Source organism: Camelus dromedarius, chromosome 27 (genome assembly GCF_036321535.1).
Source record: "Camelus dromedarius isolate mCamDro1 chromosome 27, mCamDro1.pat, whole genome shotgun sequence".
In the NCBI taxonomy this organism is placed as follows: domain Eukaryota; kingdom Metazoa; phylum Chordata; class Mammalia; order Artiodactyla; family Camelidae; genus Camelus; species Camelus dromedarius.
In genome coordinates, this window is record NC_087462.1 from 10,274,067 (window position 1) to 10,288,345 (window position 14,279).

A 14,279-nucleotide genomic window follows, 5' to 3' on the forward strand; every position below is an offset into this window, starting at 1 on the left:
GGAACGGAGAGCCCTCCCTCCTCCATCCTGGTGAAACAAGACTCAGAGATGGGGATTTTGGGGTCTAAGATGCTCCATCTTTCCCCCACCCAAATCTTGATATGAGAAAATCAGAATGGGGTGGGGGGCGGTGGAATAACGAGACCCTGTCCTCCATTCTAGGCCCCTGAGCCCCCAACTCCGGTCCTCACACCCGGCAAGTGGCGTATGGCCCCAGGAAAATTCTGATCTCCCTGATTGCTCCTCAGGAGACGAGGGGCGGGACTTGTCCTGTTTATAAAAAGCTCGCCAGCTGCAGAGGTGCCGAGAGACCAGAATAACTTCGCGCCCGGAGGCTGCCTCCCACCCCCGCCCCCAGCGCCCCGGAAGTGCGGAGACTTCCCTCCCGCTCTCCTTGCATTTGGGAAATCTATTTTTTTCTAAGGGTAACATTTTTTTTCCTCTCCCTCACTCGGACTATAAAAGCATCATAAACCCACTGCGGAGAACTGGGAAAACTCAGAAAATCATAATACATAAATATAAGTCCACCTCCAATCTCTTCCCCCATCCCCCCCGCCACGGGAAGACCAGCAGTCGAGTTCCCGCTTCGGGGTTGGGGTGGGGGGCCTCCAGGCGCGACCCGGGTGGAAGTGAGGGCGTGCGAGGCCGCTAGGCTCCAGGCTCCCCGACCTCCCAAATGCATGCTTTGGACTTTGTACATGGATGGATTTCCCGTAGGGTAAAAGACCACAACAACATGCACCAGTTTCTGCACAAAGGAGTTTGTATTTTAAAATAAAAATAATGGAAGACCTTTATTGTTAAGAATCAGCATAAGGCTCTGGAATTAGGGGTGGTTGACTTGGGGGGAGGTCTCCTGTGTGGCAAGGGAAATAAAACCAAACACTCCCAGATCCCACCCCACTACCTCCCCATCTTTCTCTTCCAAGATTCCAGATACAATCTTGCCTCAGGGCCTTTGCACCTGCTGTTTCCTCTGCCTGAGCTGTTCCCCAGCTCTCCCTGTGCCTGGCTCTTTCATCCCCTTCAGGTCTCCAATCAACACCACCTCCCTCCAGAAGTTCTGATTTCACCCTGTCACCTCCTATCGTGTCACCATATTTCTCCTTCCTAACACATCCCCCCATCAGAAATGATCATGCTGACTTACTTATCCAATAGCCAGCTGTGGGCTCTGAGGGGCAGGGATCAGCATCCCCAGCACCTGCATCTGTGGACACAGTAAGTGCCCTGTGATGGTATGACATGAGTGAATGAATAAGTGATTGGAGGGAGGGTGACTTTCGCCAAAGAGATTAGGGAAGACCTCTCTGAGGAACTGACATTTGAGCAGGAACCGGAAGGAGGAGAAGGAGCTGACCACCAGGAGAAGCGGGGAAACAGAGCTCCAGACAGAGGGAACAGCAAGTGCAAAGGCCCTGAGGCTGGAACTCACTAAACAAGCTCTAGGGACAGCCCCTCTCCAACTCTGTAAGGAAGGGGGCCAGGCAACAGTTTCTCCCTCAACAGAAGGCAAACTGAGGCCCTAGGAGTCACCCTAGGTCACAAGGGCTGAAAGTTTCCAGGGACCCTGAAGACCCTCTCCTACCTTCCTCTTTGGGTCAAGGATGGGCCACAAAGGTAAGGACTATGTCCCTCAGGAAGGACCCTAAACAAGAAAATGGGGCACTTGGAGAATGTGAGTGATTTCTTCTTACTCACCCCTTCTGTGGGCCTCAGTTTCTACATCTGTGAAATGGAAAGAAGAAAGAGTTGATACCTCAGAGCTCAGTGCCCAGCTCAGGACACAGTTTCCTCAAATGTGACCCATTGTTACAATTCTGTGATCCTCACAAAGAGCCCATTTTACATTTTATCCATGAAATGACAAAAGCTCAGGGAGGTTAAGTCTACCTCTGAAGATCACAGCCTGGAGAGGATGGTAGACATGAAACAAAGAATCCCAAAGAACTTCCACAAGTGCCAGCCTGGGTTGGAAGGTGGAGGGTCAGGAAGGACTTCCTGGAGGAGGGGATGCTGAGGTGAGACCCAAAGGGTGAGGATGAGTGAAAGGATATGTATTCCAGGTGGTGGGTACAGCATGTGCAAAGGGCCTGAGGTGGGACTGTGCTTGGAGTGTTAAAAGCCAGCATAGGGTAGAGTGCAGTCAGTAAAGGAGAGAGGCAAGAATGCCTGTGGCCCAAATCGAAGGAGAACAGAAGAACGTTTTTATGAATGGGTGGAGAAAAAATGGTGAAAAGCTGAAAGATGATCAATGGTTGAAGTACAGCAGAATTTTGTTTTCTTCTGGTTCCATTATTATGTTTCCATTATTTCCAAATTCTCTGTGGGAAACATGTAGTACCTGCAAGTAAAGGGGGAAGGATAAAAAATTATAAATAAAAATTCCATAAATCTCTGCCTTGTGAAAGACTGGAAGGAAATGCACCAAGTTATAATCCAGATGACCTTTAATTCTCCCTCTGTGGAATCTGATCATTAATTGTAATGATGATGAATGATCAATGGAATGGAATTATTAATGGAATTATTTAGGAATGAAGCCTGCTGTTCTTGAAGCCAGGGGTTGTGATGACTTGTGTCGTGTATAAATCCTCAGACATGCAGAGAGGGAGGCTGGGGGCGCGGGGAGGGAGGCTGGGGGTGGGGGATCCTGAGTCCTCCGGAAGTGGGAATTGAACCTGAGACTTGAGCACAGAGCCGCCTCATTTTCTTGGGATGAGCTGGGCCAAGCCGGCCGGAGAGGGACTTCCAGCAAGGCAAGGAGGACGTCCGAATTCGTCCCACGTCCCCTCTGCGCCTCCCGCCGCAAGGGGGCGCCACTGGCTAATGTCTGGGGCCCAGCTGCATGGCCTTGAGACCTCAGGCAACCGGACCTCTCTGCTCCTGTTTCCCCATCCGTGAAATGGCATAGTACTAATTTGGGGTAATAGTTTATTTAACCTCAGAGAATCCCCCACATTTCTAAGATATTTCAGGGAGGTCACAGACACCACCCTCCAATCAAAGTTTACCCAAGTATTAGGATCTGGCCGTAGAGGGGAAAGAAGGGGCTTCCTTTTCCCTATGGGGAGATTGGGACAGCCTCAATCAGGAGATGGAGAGAACTTCCATGGGGGAGAATTCTGTGCTTCTGTTGCTGTTCTAGAAGAGGAAGAACGTGTGAAGGAATCAGCAGGGGGTCCTGGGGCCAGGGAGAACCAGGATCCTTAGACCTGAAGACAGAAACTATGGCGACTTAAAGCAACAGTCAGTCAGTGCACAAGCAGTGACAAGCTGAGTCAGTCTTCAGAGACAATCCCTGACACAGAGCCCTCTCTTTCTTGGCCCCCTACCGCCCTCCACCAGAGTTCCAGAGCCCAAATTGGGTCTGGACAAAGATTTGGTGGTGGAAATTCCCCCATTCAAGTTCTTGTTCTCTTGCAATGAGCTGCCTGGCAGATGAAGGGGAGGCGTCTCGGGGAGGGGGCATCTCCTTGGGGCTGATTCCCCACCCTCTTTTGCAGGCACATAACAGGCACACAATGGGTATCCAGAAAATATCTGTAAAGAATGAAACAATAAAGTGATGGAAGTGGCTCTAGTGACCACTGGAGAAGATGGACAAGGGGCCTGGCAGACAACCCTTTTCTATACCAGTGGTGGAAATCCAGGTGGGAGAACTCAAGGGCCCTGGAAGAGGCTGCCTCCAGTCCAGCTCCTTGGAGAGCTCTCTCAGCCAAGCCCAGGGTCAGAGTGGACCCCACTAGGTGCCTCCAATTCAGCCCTAAGAACTGCCTATTACTGAAAGCTTGGTTGTCTCCCTCAATGGGTGGGAAAGGCAAAGCGGGGGCCACCTGGGACTTATTCCTGGGAAAGTCCACCCACCCACCAGGAGCCATTAGGTGCCCAAAGGCTCAGCCATCATATTGCCCTCATGGTCCATGCAGGGCTTGCCCATGGTCCTCTGGTTGTCCAGATGTAGGGCCCCAGGGTCTGGGCTGGCCTCAGAGGACAGGAGCTCAATGTCAGGTGTCTCCGAGGCCTCCTCAATCAATGCTCCCTCTTCCTCTTCCTCCTCTTCTTCTGCCTCCTCCAGAGTCAGCTGAAACTGGAATCTGTCAGGGCCACTCTGCTTGGGGCTGGTGGGGTCCACAGGACTGCAGTGGATCTTGCTCTGGTACCACTCACGGTTGTCTTCCAGAGTGTCCAGCAGGTCCTGTGCATCTGGGTGTACCAAGTCAGCCCATGTCTCCCACAATGGGTGGGCGATGTAGTCAATGAAACCCACCTGTGGGGTGATACAGAGTTGGGGGGTAGAGGTTGCTGTGTGGTAAGTTACTGTGGAACCTAGACCTAGTCCAGCCTCCAAGCATTTGCCCAGGTTGTTCCCTCTTCCTGGAATGCTATTTCCCAACTCCTACTCATCCTTCAAAACCCTCTTCAAAAAACCCCTCCTCTAGGAAGCCTCCCCCTGCCCCTTCTGGTCTCCCTCAATCCCTAAGTCTTTCTTTCACCTCAGCCCTGACTCTTCAGTGTTGGATGTATGTGCCCCCCCAGACTGGGAGCCCCTTTAGGATCTTCCATGTCACCCAGAATAGACATTTCCAAACTCCACAAGTGATCATCCCTCTTCCTGCAACCTAGAGGGAATGCGTCCCAAGCCTGACTGCACAGTCCAGTGCAGACCCTTAGGCCACATCCCCTCCTTTTCCAGCAAGGGGTCAAGCCAGGACTCTTGGGGTCAGCTCAGCCACTCCTTCCCCTCCTCTCTCCCCAGTGCCCACCAGCTTGAGTCAGTTACTCTTAGACCTGGGACTTCTCCACCGAGGCTGTGTGCTTATCACACATGGGGCTGATGTCCAGGCCTGATTCGCGCTCACGGTCACCCTGCTGGAAGAACTCGGCCATGATGCGATCTGTCCACTGGCGGTACAGCGGTAGCGGCTTGGTGGGGTTACTGAGGTCGGCACAGTGCACCAGGCTCTGCAAGACCTGGTGAGACCATGGCTCGGGAGGACTCAAGCCAGGCCACCCCCAGGCCTGGTACCCACCCCCCAGAGGCTGGTGCCATGGACACACCCATCTTATAGGTGGGGAAACTGAGGCCCAGGAGGGGAAGGAATAGCTAAGGCACAGGCATGTGACTGTAGGTGCCTCCATTTCTTCAAGTTGGGCACACAGTCAGCTCTTCATAAATGTGGCTAAATGAGAACAGTGGAAACCAAAGCCCCAGGGCTGGCCAAGCCACCCACCTGAATGCGGTCAGAGTAGTTGTCTAGCAGCAGGACTCCAAGGCTCGTCACCTTCTTGGTCTCCACCATGGTCTTGAGGTCGGCCAGAAGATTCATGTGTTTGGACATGTCCGTGGCCAGCACCTGGGGGCCGGCAAGCAAGGATGACAGGTATGAGGATAGCGCCTGCTCCATTTCACCCACCCCACCTCCCGTATGCCCCACCCACTTGGACCCTCAGCCCTCTGAGCCTCAGCATCCTCATCTGTCAAATGGGGGGATATAAAGAGATTCACTGCAAACCTAGCTAACAAGAGAGGCTGAGTCAACAGTCCCTTCTCCAAGGTTGTTGGGCTTTGTAGGGTGCATCCCACATGTGGGACAGGGAGATTAAACCTGGGGGCTGAGGTCAGATGTGCCTGAGGGTGGCAGAGAGGACCAGCAGATGACACAGCCAGTGCAAAGGCCCTGAGGCTGAATGAGCTGAGGCACATAGAGGAGACAGTTGTGGCTGGAACAGGTGAGTGCAGGAGTGACAGAGGGTGATGAAGTGGGGAGGGCCTCAGGGAGGAGTAGGGAATATAACCAGAGGGCCATGGGGGATATATCCACAGATGGATTTGAAGCAATGAGGAACCTGATTTGGTGCTCTCCAAGCCTCCCTGTGGTGGGAGGGTTGTTTTCAGTCATTGGGAGGGAAGTTCAGCCATGAGCACAGCTATTTTAAAATCACTTATCTGGACCCACCCGGACCCAGCCCAGGAATGACCCACATGGCAGTCCATAGGCTTCTTTGAGAATCAGACAGAAGTCTGAAAACTTCTCCCCAAACTTCTCATCTGGCCCAAATGATGCTCCCTCTCAGGATGCCCACCTCCCAAAGCCCCAGCTCTACCTCATCAAAGTTCCTCTTCACTTGGAGCCTGGGTTTCCTCTGAGCCCTCCCCACATACTCTTCCCTCTGCTGGGAATGCTCCTCCCTGCCCCTTGGCCCTCTGACCCTGCAGGCCCCAGCTTCAGTGCTCCCTCCTGGGGAAGGCCTCCCCAACCTTGAGTACCTTCCCCCGTTACAGCTCTAGCTACAGGTCCTCCATCATAGCTCTGCCTGTGGGTCCCCCACCACAGTTCCCACCTAAATGTCTGTCTCCCCTGCAGACTGTGAGTGTCATAAAAGCCAGAACTCTAATGGTCATTGGCACAGGGCAAACACACAATAGGTGTTCAATACATGCTTGCTAAATACATGAATGAGGCACAAGACCCCAAAACCTATTGATGTCTCCCAAGTTGAAAAATATCAAATGGACAGATTTAAGCATGTGAAAAGTTGCACCAGAAACAGTTTCCACATTGTTTGTACGTGAATCATGTCCAGGTCCTGATTAGCCTAACCAAGGGCCTAGTCACTCAGGGTTTGGACAGTCACTGCCCCATTTTACCGACCAGGAAGCTCAGACTCAGAATGGGGACATGTCATGGTCCAACTGAACCCCCAGCCAAACCAAGATTGTCCCACCCCATCCATCGCTGTGATCTCACAATGTCAATGACAATCCTGCGCAGACTCAGCCGCTGCTTGATGCTGAGGTTCTGGAAGATGTCACAGTTCTCTGCCTGTAGCAGCTTGAAGCCCACAGCCAGGTGGTGGTTCTCCAGCACAGAGGCATCATTGTACATAAGTGCAAGCTCTGAGTCTATGGGGGAGGTGGAGTACCTCAAGACCTGCCTGCCCAACCCACGCCACCCAAAGGCAGGTTTTGTGAATTCTTGGTAAACTCCTATTCATGCACTGAAACCCCAATTCTAATGCCCCCTCCTCCAGGAAGCCTTCTAAGACCCTGTCTCTCCCCATGGCCCTACCCTGATTCTGCAGGGCTGAGGGCATCTGTGTTCAGCTCTACCTCAAGACTGATGACTCCCTGGGGACTTGGCATGGCAGGAGACAGTGCACACTGAGTGCTGGTTGAATGAACTACTGAATCTTTGTCTTATTAAACTCTGGGATCTTCAAGAGAGAGGGCTCCACTCTCATCCTCAACTCTCTAGGGACGTGTATGTGGTGTCTAATAATTGCTTTTTGACTGAGTTTTTCAGACACCCCAAAGGACCCTAAACTTCAAAATTTCAGTGGGCCCATATCAGCTCTGCCACATTTGTTATTCTCTCATTTATTGAGTGTCTACTGCATATCTGGATCTGTTTCAAGCACTTAAGGGAGGGAAGATTGTGGCAGCCATTCACAAGCAGGGAGACTCAGAGCAGGGATGGGGCCACCTAAGATCACTTGACAAAGCCCTGCCCCCTAACTCACTGGTGTTAATGAGAAACTGATTGGAGACACCAGGATGGTCCACATCATGGATGGCGCTGGCGAAGATGGCAGCCAAGACTTCCAGATCTGTGAACACGGCCTGAGTGGGCAAGGGGCATAAGAGGTGAGAGGTAGGCTCCTGGCACCCTGCACCCACCAGGGTTGACTGCAGCCATTGGGCCCTACCTCAAGTGCAGGTGTGGCCAGCAGCACATGTGTGGACTGCGCCACATCAGCAGCATGTAGGCTGTTGTGGTAGGCCACATCGCTGTGGTAGTGACCTTCCAGCATCAGTAGGTAGGTGACAAGCGTGTCTGCTGGGATCTGAAATGTCTTGAGCAGGTCCCGTTCCTGGTCCATCACAGGGCCCCAGTCAGGGCCTTGGCCTTTGGGCAGCAGCACAAACTATTCCTTTGTCTTCTCTTTTTCTGAATCCCTATCCATCTTTCAAATGCCCCCTCTTCTAGGATGCCCTCTCTACTCTCCCTCTAACTCCCTTGGTCTCTCTCCTTCCCCTCTGGCTCATCCCTGACCTGCAATTGTTCCCTCCAGACTGGATCTCTTCAGGCCTGGCCCAAGGCGGAGGCTTGTTGACAATCAGCAATGAACTTTTAAACCTAGTGAACTCCTATTCATCCTTCAATGTCCTGCTCAAATAACCCCATTCAGGGATGTTAGGGAGGATTTGAAGAATATATGTCCCCTGAGTTCCTGAGGTAGGAAGGAATGAAGGAAACACAAGGGTATTAGAAGCCAAGGGCAGGGGAGGTACCTGAAAGATGCTGAAGATGATGGCTGTGAGAGGTCGGTTCCCACTTAGCTCTGCCACCTTGAACACATCAAGGCCCCACTTGTTGGTGTCTTCCAGCTCCTAAAATGTGAAAGACTGGAGCTTAACTCCAGCCCAGCTTCCCCAAACTCTGGAGCCTTGACCCCCAGCCCCAGGTCCCAGGTCCTACATTGAGCCCCACTTTGCCAGTATACAGATGGGCAAACTGAGTCCCAAGATAGGGCATCCACTCAGAGCCAGGACTCAAACCTGGGACTCAGCATTCCCATTGGAAACCCACCTTGGCCAGTTGCCCCTCCCGGTCAGTCTGGACCCCAAAGCGTGGGACTGTGGCTGCAGGAAGGCTGGTACTGTGCGGGAGCCCACGCAGTCCACTGATCTGGGACATAGGTCTCCGGGGCTCCGTGGAGGTCGCCCTGGACAACTCCACCTCAGTCTCCTGGTCTGTAGGCAGGGCAGGGTAGGGCTCAGAGAAGCCGATTCACCTGCTAGGGTTGGCCTGCTTGGCCTTAGGTACCACATTTTGCCAAGCCTTGAGATCAACCTATTTTCTTGTTAGCTGTATCAAAGTAATCTCAGAGTGAACTCCTGTCTGCCCTGTAGCTACCCTTCTCGTTCATTGCTGACCTTAGTAAGCCCTTTTACTGGACATGGCCCCTGGGCACCTGGAGCTCAGTATTTTTCCCCAAACAGCTGAATATCCTTTCCATCTCCCAAGCTGGAGACCCAGATATGTGGTTCCCTCCATTTTCTCCTTGGTGAAATTCTACTCATGCTTCAAAACCCTAGCTTTAATGTTTCCCTCCTCCTGGAATTTCCTCTTGTTCCTCCCTCTGGTCCAGCCCTGATTCATGGGGCTGGAGGTGTCTGTGTCTGGGTCTGTCTTCCTCAGTTGAGGTCTGTAGTAGAAATCTTTCTTTCTCTTCCCTCTTCCTACTTCTATAATGTGGTCTAGGTAGTGACCCACCATAGCTCACCCAGGAAGGTTCGGGATATGTACTCGGACACCTGGTTCCCGGAGCGGCTGGTTTCAGACAGGTGAGTCAACTCCCGGTTCAGCATCCGCTTGAACTGCAGGAGAAAGTGAGGACAGTGAGGATGGGACTGTGAACAGAGGCAAAGGATCTCAGGTATCTGGCCCTCTTTACCTTGTTGGAGGCCATCTCCCCCACGGAGTGCCGTGTCTGCAGTGTCTCCAGCTGATCCAGACACCAATCCAGCTCATCCAATGTCTCCAAAGCCAGCTTCTGCCCAGTGTCCTCTGGGGGTCAAGCTGGTCAGGGGCCTGCCCCATCCCCACTCGGGAACCCAGAACCCCTTCTGCCTCCATATCTGCATCTGGAGCCCAGAGCCCTTCCCAGTGAGGCTACTCAGGACCCCAGGATCTCCCCATCCCCAAGGGTGTTGAAGCTGGTGGTTACAATTAGCATAGCCTAAGGATTCATGGGCTGGGAGGTCACCATAATGAGGAAGTTCACAGCTGTCCCACAGCGGGAGAAGATAGGAGCAGGCGCAGTACCTGTTGGTGGAGGGGGCTGACTGCCAGATGGAGTATTCCCGACGCATCCCTGCCTGCAGTAAACACAGTCGGCTCAGGGGTGGCCTGCTCACCCATATGGCCCCGCCCCCAACTTCTCCAGGCCCCGCCCTGCCCAGCCTTCCCCGTGACTTGCCAGCCTCGCCCTTTCCAGCCATGCTCCGCCCCTGACCACTTTGTCTTTCATCCCGCCCCTCTCCACCAGGCCCTTCCCTTCTCTTCCACAGGCCCTGCCCTTCCCCCTGTCGGCCCCGCCTCTCTCGGCCAGGCCCCGCCCCCCGCCCCCCGCGTACTTGGCTGCCCCGCGGCCTTGCAGGTGCGCAAGGACCGCAACGTTGCTCCGAACCGTCCGCAGACTGGCCAGGACCTATAGGGAGCGGGGTGGTCAGCTTTGGAAAGGAGGGGTTGGCTCTGACTGCTTGGCTCACGAGAGAAGCAAGATGTGGGTACCCACCTGGGCAAAGGGTGTCACAATCATGTCTTCTCCGTGTCTGTGGGGAGACAGGACATGGAATGGCGGTCAGGAGGAGCCCTCCACACATTCCTATCTTCCAGCTTTTACCTACAATATGCCCTCAGCTGAATGAGTCCTATCGTCATGACTCCTCCTTTGGATGTCCTCCTAGTAGTTCCTGGGCTCTCCTCACCCGACTCTTCTCTGAAAGCCGCCACAGCCCCTCTGACCAATCACAGATGGGGAATTTGAGTCCCAGGGGCAACAGGAGTCTTAGAGGCAGGAAATTACGGCTACCAGGAAGCTCAAATCAAGGTGTTTGTTCAGTTGCTGTTAATTGGCCTTAATATTTTTGGATTGCCACCCAACCCCAGCCTGAAGTCAGGCACAAAGGATCACCCCATATCATTCTCGGCATGCTGGACTGAGTAAGTGAGCTGCCTGACAAACTCCTACATAAACGTCAAAGCCCAGCTCAAATGATCACTTGAAGGAGGTGTGCTGAATGGAGAAACAAAGGGAAAAAAGGTCATACGAGGAGGTGTTATCCCACCAGCCTCAGACTCACAGGTCGCTAGCCACGGAGGAGTTCCGGGACATGGTCTTGGATGAGAGTTCGTAGTCACTGTCTGAACGGTAGAGAAAGGACTCCCTCCTCTGGCTGTGCTGGGCAGGGGCTTGGATGACTCGGCCAAGGCCAGACCCCGCCTGAGGGTCCAGGGCGCTTCTCCCACACGAGAGTCCATTTTCCAGGTCAAAACTGAAGGCAAAGGAGGCATAGTCAGAGACGAGGGTCCTGGCATGCGAGTGGTGAGCCATGGCCCATACCCGTTCTGTCATATCCTCCCTGGGGCCATGCAGTGGGCTGGGCAGGAGTAGCCTCGAGCTTGTCTACCTGTCCCACAGTGACACCCCCTGTCTGGGATGCCACGCCCCTCATGCCTCCATCTCGCCTCTGTATCTCAAAGCCTCTTCCACTGGGGCTAACCTAGACTCAAGGACATGAGATTCAGATCTGTCCCCAAGTGGCTGTGTGACCATGGGTAGGTCTCAGCATTTCTGTGGACATCAACCACCCTGTTTCTAGTGTGGGTGTGGTAGACTTCACCCCTGAGGGGGCTTTTAGGGGGTTACAACCAGGCACCTGAGGAGGACAATTGGGTGCCCTTTTACTGAGGAATAAACTGATCGCTTCTCGGCCTTTTGGCTAAGATCAAGTGTAGGAATAAACTGAGGTCTAGGTTGCACAGTAAGTTCATTGGGACTGGAAATGACTTCCTGGGCTTTCCTCTCTGGAGGGGACTTGGGTCCTGCCTAGATCCGTCACACTCCAAGGCTCCCCACAGCCAGCAGAGGCCACGCCCCCAGGCAGCTTTGGCTCCGCCCTGGACCACCTGTCCCCTCCCTCAGCTCCAAGCCCCAACCCTTGGCCGACATGGCCCCGCCCCAATCTCGTCAACCACATCCCCGTCTCGCTTAACCCTAGCCTTAGCTCCCCATATCCTCTGCTTTATTTTCGGCCCAAAAGCTCTGCCTGTTCTCTTCCACCTCCGAGCCTTTGCACAGGGTGTGCCCTCTGCCCAGAGCACCGTCATCCCTACAACGCCCTCTGTTCCAGACAATCCCCAATCCCTCCTCCCATCTCTCAGCCCAGAATCTCCCTCCAGCCACACCCTGATGGGGAAAGAAGACCCACCCTAGTTCTCTAGGGGGACCTTCTAGTCAGAGGTCAGAGAAACAGTGGCAGGAAGCGTGGGAGGAGGGAGTTAATGACCAGGGAGAGAGGCTGCAGATGGGTCACAGGCTTTTGAGAAGGGAGCAGGCAGGAGAGGCAGGGACAGGAAGACCCCAGGGGCCGCCCTAAGTCGCGAGACTCCTGGTCAAGGGCCGATGTCCACTTGGTTCCCAGTAAGATCACCCTACCCGGGTCCACTGGCGGGGATCGGCGCCTGCCGGAAGACTCCGAACAAGGGATTCGGCTCAGACCCGGGGTGGAGTTGGGGAATTCGGCAGGATTCTGCCCTGCTCGATCAAGTACGCCTGGGTTTGACTAAGTTGGGTCTGATCACACAGGGTTGGGCCTCGTCCGGCTGAGTTCGATCGGTGAGTTCAGCAAGATTCGGCTACATCCAACCGCGCTCGGGTAGGTTCGGATACGTTCGGGTGTGTTCGGCTATGTCTGGCCGCTCTAGGTTTCCGAGCAAGTCGCGGAGGTGGGGGGATGGTCCTCGGGCTGGATCGGGCACATTCGACTTAGTCCGGCCTCACTCGGGTGAGTTCCGGAATGTTCGGGTATGTCCGGCGGCTCTCGGTCTGTTCAGGCCCGGTGGCTCCTAGAGAATCCCCTACAGCCAACGAGTCCCAGCTCCCGCTTAGTGACGTCACCATGAGGGGCGGGGCTTCTTAGTGCTTCTCAAGCCTTGGAGTGGGCGCGTGACTGGTGGAGAGACGCTCTTGGGGGCAGGCTAACCGAGGTGAATACTCTAAACCAGTGATCGGAGGGGGAGGCTTGCGGGTGACTACTTCCTACCCCTCCCTTGCCTCCTCAAAGGTTCTGGGAAGGCGCACCTATGGATAAATAGGGAAACTGAGGCTGGGAGAGGCCACAGGGTGCTGGGTTCGAATCCAAGTAGCGAGAGCGGAGAGTTAAGGTCTGGGCCAAGGTTTTCTCGCCCCGGGGGAAGCTGTTTTTCTTTCTGCTCTAAACTTAGCCTAGATCGGCCGGGTCAGGCGGTGGTTCCATGACGCGGGTGGCCAGGAGGAGGTCGCTCGGACTGTGGGAACGGCGCTTATGTCCTTCTGTTAGACAGGTAAACTGAGGCACAGGAGCCTCGGAGAGACCCGCCCTCCTCCAGCCCCACTCCCTCGACGTCCTCCACGTACCTGTGCTCACTCCCAAGCCCTCGGCAGGGACCCCTCTTCACAGGCGTCTGGTACCCAGAGGGCCCTCTCCTGGGCACTGGAACCCACTCCCAGCCTGAAATAGTGCCATCAGGGACCACAGTCACGGCTGCCTCCCTCCCTCCACCAGCTGTCACTGTCTGTGTGACCTTGGAGAAGGGACCTTTAGTCTCTGAGCCGCCAGGTGCCAAATTATCAAGTGTGTACAAAAGCGGTACGAATCAATAGCAAGGAACCAGACCCAGTCGGCGCCCACCAGCCCCCACCTCCAAACCCCAGCCTCACCCTCGAGACCCACGAAGTTACAATCGCTTCCTGAGGGCCGGAATTCGAACCCAGAGAAGTGGAACGAGTTCTTGGAGGACGCAACCAAGAAGTCAGCTCTCAGCCGGGGATATGCAAGGAGCCCTCTTACACCACAAATACCCTGTCTGGAAGGCCCCCATCAAACCACGTCTTCCTCCACGGACACCGAGGGCTTACTATGAGGCCACCAGGCCATCTCGTTGCTGGCGCCGGGACGGATGGTGGGGGCAGACCAAGGGAAGGAGTGACCTTCCCCCCTCCACTGCCAAGAGGCTCAACTTGCCTGCCCTGGGTCAACGAGGGTCAGGAGGAGACGTGAGCCTCAGCCCGTGCTGCTCCTGGCCACACAGCTGGAAAGGAACAGCGGCTGGTTCCCTGGGCATATATCCAAGCGGAGGGTGGAGGGAAACAGATGAAGAGAGACAGTCACCAACTCTAAGAGTCAGAGATAGGGCAGGGGGAGAGAGATACCGAGAAAGCGCGGAGGAGCAGAGGGTTTATACCCTGACCCCCAACCTGGCTCCAGCTGTCCCTGACTCTGCCTTTCCCACCTCCAGCCCGGCGGTTCCGATGACCCCTGCGAGGCCCACTGTCTCGCCTCACCACAGCGGATGGGCCACCGTGAAGCGCCGCTGCAGGCGGATGCTCTGGTTCACCAGGAGCTTCCTGAAGAGCCCGGGGGAGCCGCGCGGGGAGCACCGGGGGGAGCTGGGCCCAGGGGCCGGGGCGGGCGCAGGGGGCCCCTGCATCGCCAAGACCGCGTG

The 14,279-nt window shown here is 54.8% G+C and overlaps 1 protein-coding gene across 2 annotated transcripts; it reads right to left on the reverse strand.

Moving 5' to 3' along the window:
• Positions 1 to 795: 795 nt before the first annotated feature.
• PDE4C (phosphodiesterase 4C) lies at positions 796 to 14,279 on the reverse strand. Of its 2 annotated transcripts, none has more exons than XM_031437631.2 (15): positions 14,119 to 14,279; positions 10,877 to 11,068; positions 10,309 to 10,345; positions 10,148 to 10,221; positions 9,837 to 9,889; positions 9,466 to 9,578; positions 9,295 to 9,388; positions 8,598 to 8,761; positions 8,300 to 8,398; positions 7,714 to 7,878; positions 7,528 to 7,627; positions 6,756 to 6,910; positions 5,238 to 5,360; positions 4,795 to 4,977; positions 796 to 4,273 (listed from the first exon to the last, which is right to left on the reverse strand). In XM_031437631.2, exons 1-15 carry the CDS (start codon positions 14,262 to 14,264, stop codon positions 3,884 to 3,886), a joined length of 2,088 nt encoding a protein of 695 aa, XP_031293491.1. In that variant the 5' UTR covers positions 14,265 to 14,279; the 3' UTR covers positions 796 to 3,883. The 2 variants fall into 2 exon arrangements, with proteins under 2 accessions (XP_031293491.1, XP_031293494.1); XM_031437634.2 differs by lacking the exon at positions 14,119 to 14,279 and adding an exon at positions 12,232 to 12,878.

Excerpts from the sequence above, each read along its gene's own strand:
- PDE4C (XM_031437631.2), bottom strand. The coding sequence starts at position 14,264 with ATGCAGGGGCCCCCTGCGCCCGCCCCGGCCCCTGGGCCCAGCTCCCCC. Across the intron at positions 9,389-9,465 it reads GGGAGATGGCCTCCAACAAG|TTCAAGCGGATGCTGAACCG; the intron begins GTAAAGAGGGCC and ends TTTCTCCTGCAG. Across the intron at positions 8,762-9,294 it reads CATATCCCGAACCTTCCTGG|ACCAGGAGACTGAGGTGGAG; the intron begins GTGAGCTATGGT and ends CCCTGCCTACAG.